The sequence below is a fragment of the Lygodium microphyllum genome, chromosome 10, assembly GCF_053477565.2.
Source record: "Lygodium microphyllum isolate KBCC chromosome 10, Lygodium_microphyllum_v1.1.10, whole genome shotgun sequence".
In the NCBI taxonomy this organism is placed as follows: Eukaryota; Viridiplantae; Streptophyta; class Polypodiopsida; order Schizaeales; family Lygodiaceae; genus Lygodium; species Lygodium microphyllum.
In genome coordinates, this window is record NC_141144.1 from 68,217,023 (window position 1) to 68,224,599 (window position 7,577).

The 7,577-nt window shown below is 36.6% G+C and overlaps 1 protein-coding gene across 1 annotated transcript in view; it reads left to right on the forward strand.

Annotated features, from left to right (window-relative positions):
* LOC148030118 (Tetratricopeptide repeat (TPR)-like superfamily protein) overlaps window positions 1–4,293 on the forward strand; it is a 34,649-nt gene extending 30,356 nt beyond the window's left edge. The window contains exons 3-6 of the mRNA XM_087686396.1: window positions 1,638–1,722; window positions 2,566–2,867; window positions 3,048–3,194; window positions 3,281–4,293. Of these exons, the coding sequence (XP_087542522.1) occupies window positions 1,638–1,722; window positions 2,566–2,867; window positions 3,048–3,194; window positions 3,281–3,556 (810 nt within the window). The 3' untranslated portion in view covers window positions 3,557–4,293. The remainder of the gene's footprint in view (window positions 1–1,637; window positions 1,723–2,565; window positions 2,868–3,047; window positions 3,195–3,280) is intronic.
* Window positions 4,294–7,577: the final 3,284 nt, after the last annotated feature.

Genomic DNA, 7,577 nt, shown 5'->3' on the forward strand with positions numbered 1-7,577 from the left:
TCCAATCGAGAGGATATCATCAACCTCAAGATCAAAATGAGGAGATCATACCCCTCTTGTCTAATGGGGTGCTCTTAGTGAGGCTGTTCCAAGAGCTTAGGCCATCAAGTAAGAATGAATCTTCTTGTACCATTCTTGTGGCACTTGCTTCAACCCATACAAGGCTTTTTGCAAAGGGCAGACTTTCTTTTCCATACCCTCATGTACAAACCTTGGTGGCTGGTTGACATAGACTTCCTCATTCAAATCACCACATAAGAAAGCAATCTTAACATATGTACATTCCAGCCATGATGTGCAGCCAAAGCAGTGACTGTATGGATGGTCATCATATGTGACATGGGTGCATTGTGATCAATGCCCTATCTCAGAACATACGCCTTTTCCACAAGTTTAGTGTTGTAGCAAATCAATGCTACTGTTTGTATGACATTTAAGTGTAAGGACCCACTTAGTGCTGATGGCATGCTTAGGCAAGTCACATACCTCCAAAAAGGGAGTTGGGGGGGGGGGTGTGTGTTTGCAGTCATACTGATTGCAAGCCAAGATCCAGAGTTTGATAATCTCGAGTGAGACAAACCCCAAGTCTCATGCAGATCAAGGCATTGCATTGGGGTGACAAATATATCGGGGTGACAAACAAAGAAATGGTTAGCATAAATACTGTTTATACAAATTCTTTTATCGAGCATATCATGGTATGTTTATGTTTAAGTCTCATCAAAGGACACTGGCTACATAGGATCTCAAGTCGTAGATGCATTTATCATGCTGCTCCGTCACAGCTATAAATAGAAATCTGGTCTATTGCCTTATTGACCTCACTTTAAAGATGACTACAATGTATTTTTGACTAGGGATAGGGAGATGATTTCGTCATTGAGGCACCTTGGGAGAGATTAGCATGGTGCACCAAAATATTATGGAATCAATAATGAGTCTACAATGCTTCTCACTTTTAAAACATACTCATTTACAAACATCTTCTCTTTCTTCAAGGTATTCAACTCTTGCTTGAGTTGAATCTTACATGCCTTTGTATATACTGAAAATATGTTCTCAAAAATTGTCCAAGCTATATGTGAGGTTTTTGCATTTCTGATATGTCCCAATATAGTGTTGTCAATGACTCTAGATAGCCAATACATCACATTTTTATCTTTTGTGCTCTATTCTTTCCACGCCTTTAATTCATCTACAATCATCATTGGGTCATTTAGCTCTAGCTCCTTTGCTTCATCGGAAACAAATCGAAGAGGCCATTTCCAATAAGGAAGTTTGTCACACGAAACTTTCATGATAGGTAGGTTGTTCTTGTCCAAGCAGGATCAGGGTGGAAGTTTGGAATGCTAAGCACATGTAAGGGGTCTCAATAGCCATGGAAAATGTTTAGGCTTGTTGAATGTGAGGCAGTACAAAAAATGGTAGGACTTCAACAGTCAAGGGGATAAATCATAAGAACTCTTAGCTTGTAAGTTTCATCACCTGTGAACTATGCTGTACTTAAAGTCCATGTGAATTGGTTTTGGCTTATTGTGTGTGCTATAAAAACATTGTAGGGTTGTATAGTTCTGGCATCATGAAGGTTTTAGCTTGGGCATTCATGAATCTCAATTAGTGAATCTTTCTTCCTTCAGATGCACATAACAAGATGGCTTGAAGCTCCATGCAAACAACTCAAGAGAAGACTTCAATGCTTTAATGTCATGCAGCTTGACACAGGTAAAATATCGGTCCTTCCAATTTTGCTTTTTGAGAAAAAGTTTGTAAATATAATCATGAAGTTGATGCTTTTACTAGTAAGTTTTCTATAAAATGTATCTAACCAATTGGTCTGGGTATGATCACATACTTACTTCTTTTTATCATGGAAAATGTGCTCTCCGAATTTATGCTATGATGTAATGAGTGTAGGCATAAAGTAACTCTTTAAAAAATATCTCATTGGCATATTCAAGAGCTTTGTTGTATTAACTCTGTAATCAAAAGTATTTGTTCTACACTTCATCAAGTTCTCAAACTAGTGTTATTTTGCAGAATTGTGCTGTGTTTATGACTTTGAAGCAGTGTTGTAATTTTAAGAGACTATGTTTTGTTCATACATTTGTGCTGTTCATTCAAGCTCACAGATTAATGAACTTTTTAGAAGCCATTGTTCTAAGCATCTCGGAACACCCAGAGGTAGTCATGCCAGATGTTTAGCCCACCCCATGAACGCAAACATGATTGAGAACTGGCATTTGGCGGAGGGGTGTGAGCTGTTGACGGGGAAAAGAGTCACTGATGCATTAAGTGAGGGAGTCTAGATTTGGACTAGCTTTATCTTGCTCCTATGCATTTCGTGCCAATTTTTGGAATATCATCATGTGCATGGATCAATGTCCACATGGAATGAAAATAACCACTGAGATTTGTACTGATTGTGGCTCTAGTCTGCAGGCTATTTGAAACAGAAAATCATTGTTCGAGGAAATGCTCATGTACATGTTCTTGTAATCTGTGTTTGTACTATGATGAAGTCTCTTTGTGAAGTTGTTTACTCATAAGGTCTGCACAGTTTTGCAGCCAGCATTGTGGAGGTTTGGAGAAGGTGTCTATCTGAGATGTGGCAATCGAACAGCGAATACAGTGGTGTAGTTTTATCCACATCTGCCGCTTTGATAATACTTGCCACCTTCACAGATGCTGCCTATGCACAGTCCAAGGAACTTGAAGTTGTGTATGATGAGCTGGGTGCTGATTTAGAACTGGGAGTACAAGTGTTGTATCTTGCAGCCTTACTTGGTTTGATTGGGATAGCTAGCTTTTTTGTTGTTCGACAATTCTTATTCCGCAGAGAGCTTGAGACAGCAGCAAAAGTGTTGCAGGTATGCTATTGAAGTCTTTTAAGGTCAACCTTGAACTGTCAAAAAACATGGGGCTTGCAGAAGGTAGAAATGTGATGGGATTGGGAGTGCTCCCCTGTGCATGTTTTTTCAACTTTGAATATGTTCATGTAATCCACTCTCCTAGAATTAATTATTATTTGCTTGTCCGTTGTGAATCAGGATCGAGTAAGAACAGGCGAAGCACTGGCTGTAGAGTACTTTGAACTTGGGGCAATCATGCTTCGTAAAAAGTTTTTTGGGCTAGCTTCAAGATATCTAGAGCAAGCAATTGAGAAATGGGATGAAGATCCCCAAGATTTAGCTCAGGTATCCAGTGATTGAACTTTCTACTTATTGGAGTCCCAATTGGCTTGTTGCCTTGAGTTTAGTTGTAACTCAATTGAATACTGCAGGTGCATAATGCTCTTGGTTTTAGTCTGGTAAATGATGGAAAGATCGACAAAGGCATTGCACAGTATGAAAAAGCACTCAAACTTCAACCAGGGTATGTGGTAGCATGGAACAATTTGGGCAGTGCCTATCAGAAGAAAAAGGATCTGGCCAAGGCATTGAAGGCCTTTGAGCAGGCTCTTGTTTTTGATCCAAACAATAAAGTGGCTAGGGAATATCGGGACTCTTTGAAACCTCGTGTGGAGCGCCTCAAAGGAGTGCAACTTAAGTCTGACTAGTATTGCAGGTCCCTCAACAATTCTCGGGTGGCTAGAGCCAATTGAGTCTCTTCTATGAGTTTAATGGTTCAGAAATTTGCACAAGTATACACTTACAAAAAGAACATGAAGAGATCCTTCTGATGCCTCTGCAGGTCGCTAGCAGTGCGTGTCAAGTTGTGTTATATTTTGGCACTGTAAAACTGTTAAATAGTAGAGTGACAAGGTTGATGGTGGAGTTGGGTGCACCACTGCATAGTTAAAACTTGATAAAGACCTTTGTGAGCAGCTGTGCAGCTGACAGAAACAGGGGGTACTGCATTGCCACAGACAAAAGCACCAAAAGAGTTTTTTCAGTGATATCTCTTTGAGATGTGCATTCTTCTTCTGTGCTCATACGTCACAAAGCTTGTTTCAAATGTAATTGGGGGCAAGGACAGTTCAGAGAAGTTGGGATGGAATAATGAGAATTTTGTTCAAGCTCAAGAGGTAAGAACTGTGTTTTGACCATCTTATTCATAATGTGTCAAGATGGGTACTGATTGTAAACTGAAACAAAGCAGGGGAAAATTTCGAAGCGATTGTAGAACTGCTTGCCTGAGTGTACATGTGAAATGATACATCAGAACAGTAGCTGCAATTGCATAATTGTTTTGGCTCATCATATGCCTGAACAATTACAAGTGATGTCTAAACTTCATAAGTCTGCAACGTTAAGTCATAACATTTTTGAAATATATTGCTGGAAAAAATCATAAAAGCCTTTTAATTATGTAGACAGCTATTAACAATGAACATTCATTAGTGCTCAGATCACCCAATAACATTGGTAACTTAAATCCTTGTCTTAAAAGGCTTTCCACAGGATCAGATATTGTTATTGTGGTACACCAAAGATTGCCAGGATATGGGATTGCCAAAGTCTAGCTTCACCTTCAACTTAGAAGCATTGATATGAAAAAACAGCATGCTCAAAACTGCTGGTGGCAGATTATGGGTGACATTTGTTGTACTTGCATGTCGTAGGGTTTGTAACGTGTGATGAGGTCTCTGCTGGAGTTCTTGAGCTTAATGGAACAAGGGACTCTTGCTGATGGAGGTGTTTTAGTCTTCATTCTGGATGCCAATGATTCACTTTTGGGCATCTAGGAGGTTACATAAGATGCTTGAAAAGGCATGTATGTCTATAGGAGAGAACATTATTGTTGGTTTGTAGTAGAGACAAGTTTTGAGTGTCTATCAAACTATGCAAGTTTGATGTTGTGTGTGTGTGTGTGTGTAAAAGCCACTCTACAATGGGTGTGCATGTAATCACCTCCATACAAACCAAATGATAGAAAAGGTAGGAAGTGGTCTAAAGGAAAAAGAAAACTTTGGACTACCGTTTCACTTGCCTTTATGATGGTGGAATGATTGTGCAAGCGTTTTGAATTTTGAAGTTTTAAACCACAAGGGTCAAAATTCTAACAAGTTCATTTTCTCTTTTTTTGTTTTTCATAATCTGGTGGCTATCCCAGTGGTAAGCAAAACCAACCTTCCTTGGGAAGGGCGGTAATTCCTTGATTAAGCACTAAACTATAGCAATCAAGAAATGAATATAACTTGAAATGCTCTAATTGCTTTAATAATCTTTGATATTGGATACTCTGTAAGCCAAAAAATTATCTCCTTTGTTGTTTCAAAAGGCCTCTTCGTCGCAGTAATAATCAGCAACAATCAATTCGGGTCAATTATTCCTTGAATTTTCATTGGACTTGCACAAATGGAACCACCAAATGGTCAAATGCTACCCCAAATTACAATGAATGGGTTGGTATTTGAATTCCTTGATAATTATATAAATTTCAGGTGTTGAATTCAGCATACAATGCCTTTATCAATTGGCATGAGTCTTGAGGTGGTTGTCAAATCTTAATTTTTGTAAAAATTTGGGATTTATAGCAGACTTCTTGGTTATCTATCAAATTTAGTTGAGATTTGCTTAAAATGCTTGAGAAATATTGAGATCTCTTGAGAATGGATTGGAGGTCAGAGAAAGCCAATATAAGAGAAATTCGAGTTTCTTTACAAGAAAATCATAAATTTTGTTGCTTGTTTGCTTTAGCTTGCATTTAATGTAATAATCTATTGTCAAGAATCTCTAAAAATGTGGACATTTGATTAATAATGTTATTGCAAATTCTTGGAAGGTAATTTTTTGTTGTCCTCTGCTTGTTGAGGTTCTAAGTTAGCTGTCTTTTATAGTAAATTGTTGTTTTTTGATCAGAAAATTGAGCAATAGTTCTCTATCTTTCCTAAGTTGTGAACTAATTGAATGCTCCCAAAAACGTTTTCTTAGTTTGTATGGACATCCTTGATAAGTGGCAACCTTCTCAATCCATTTTTTAGCATTATCTATCCACTTAATTAGTTTTTAAAATTAAATAATCTTTAAAATTAATTTTAGTCCTTGTGATATTGTCCAAAATTAAATGTGACTCAATGATTAAATTGTTTGGGTCATTTGTAACTTTGAGTAATTTGCAATCTTTATAAATACTTAAATGATATTAATTAATTAATTAACTAATTAATGCTAGTCTCTAATATCATCGTCAACACTTATTGGCCAAATAATTGTTTTGAGGTTAAAACTAATATCGATTGACTCTCAGTTTACTTAGGATAACTTATCATAATTTTTGTATTTATCATTCATTGCATCCTTGGGATCCTTAGCTTATTATCATGTAGTAATTGCCATGTGTATCACATGTGCTAAATAACCTTGCTCATTTGATTAATAACTTAATCAAATATTATATCAATAAGATTAAAGCATCTCAAAATTTTATGTTCTCATGAGAGACTTTTCTTTTAAAATTTGTACAATCAGTCTTAATCACATTACATTGTACTTAATGAAAAGCATATTACATTGGAATTTTTGCAAGGCATCATAGTCACAACATTAGATACTGTTATCTAGCCATGTTAAATGTTTTAAACTTGTAGAAAATTTTTAGCTAGCATGTAATATAAAATTAAAAATCATTTCAAAATTGTTGCTAGGAACTCATTGGATGCAACCATAACTCATGTTTTTCAATTGTTTCAACTATCAATCATAGAAAAGTATTAATTCAGCATAAAGCGTGGCCAAAACTATCAATGGCATTATATGACATGTTGTCCATGAAACTTGATATAAATGATTGAAAATTGAGCATAGTTTGACCATAAATTGATTATCTTGCTAATCTGAGATTTGATCATAAATTATTGCAAATATGACTCCAAATTGATCATAAACTCATTGTAAAAATTGACGAGTAATCAATGCAAAAATTGATCTCAAAAGTGACTATAGATGTTTTTCAAACTGATTAAAAAGTTGAATTGAAACTAATCAGAATTTGTCTTGAAATTGAGATAAAATTCATGTCAAATTAATCATAAGCTAGTAAAAGTATAGATCCAATGCTTGGGTGAAACCTTGTTTACATATAACTCACAGTGACTAGTACACTGAATACATCCAAGATCCACTACATACAAGAGTTGTTCATAACTGGTGGAGTGGAAGTGCTACATTTCCCTTGAGCATCGAGCAATACTCCAGACCCCTACTCCGTTGAACTTGACTGAGCTTGAACTAAAGTTGGCTCTAACTGAAAGGCATCTAGGTAAAGCTGTAATAATTGAGGATGGTTTGTTGAGTCATCCTCTTTTATCCATTTGGCATCCATTGGTGAATAATTTTGACATTTCACCAAGTATCTCTTGGAAACTTTACCTTTGGCCTTTCTTTCCTTATGTGCCAAAATCTGCTCGGGTACCAAAATGTCATCCAACTCCTCAACCTCAAGTTGAATTTCAGTGAATATATCCTTTGGCACATCACCATGGAAAGGCTTTAACAAACTGACATGAAAGGCATTGTGTATCCGCCAATGTGGTGTAATTTTAGTCGATATGGCACATTGCTGATCTTTTCTAATACTTGGAAGGGCCCATAGTATCTCATACTTAACTTCAGATATAATCTTTCTTTTCCTTTCAT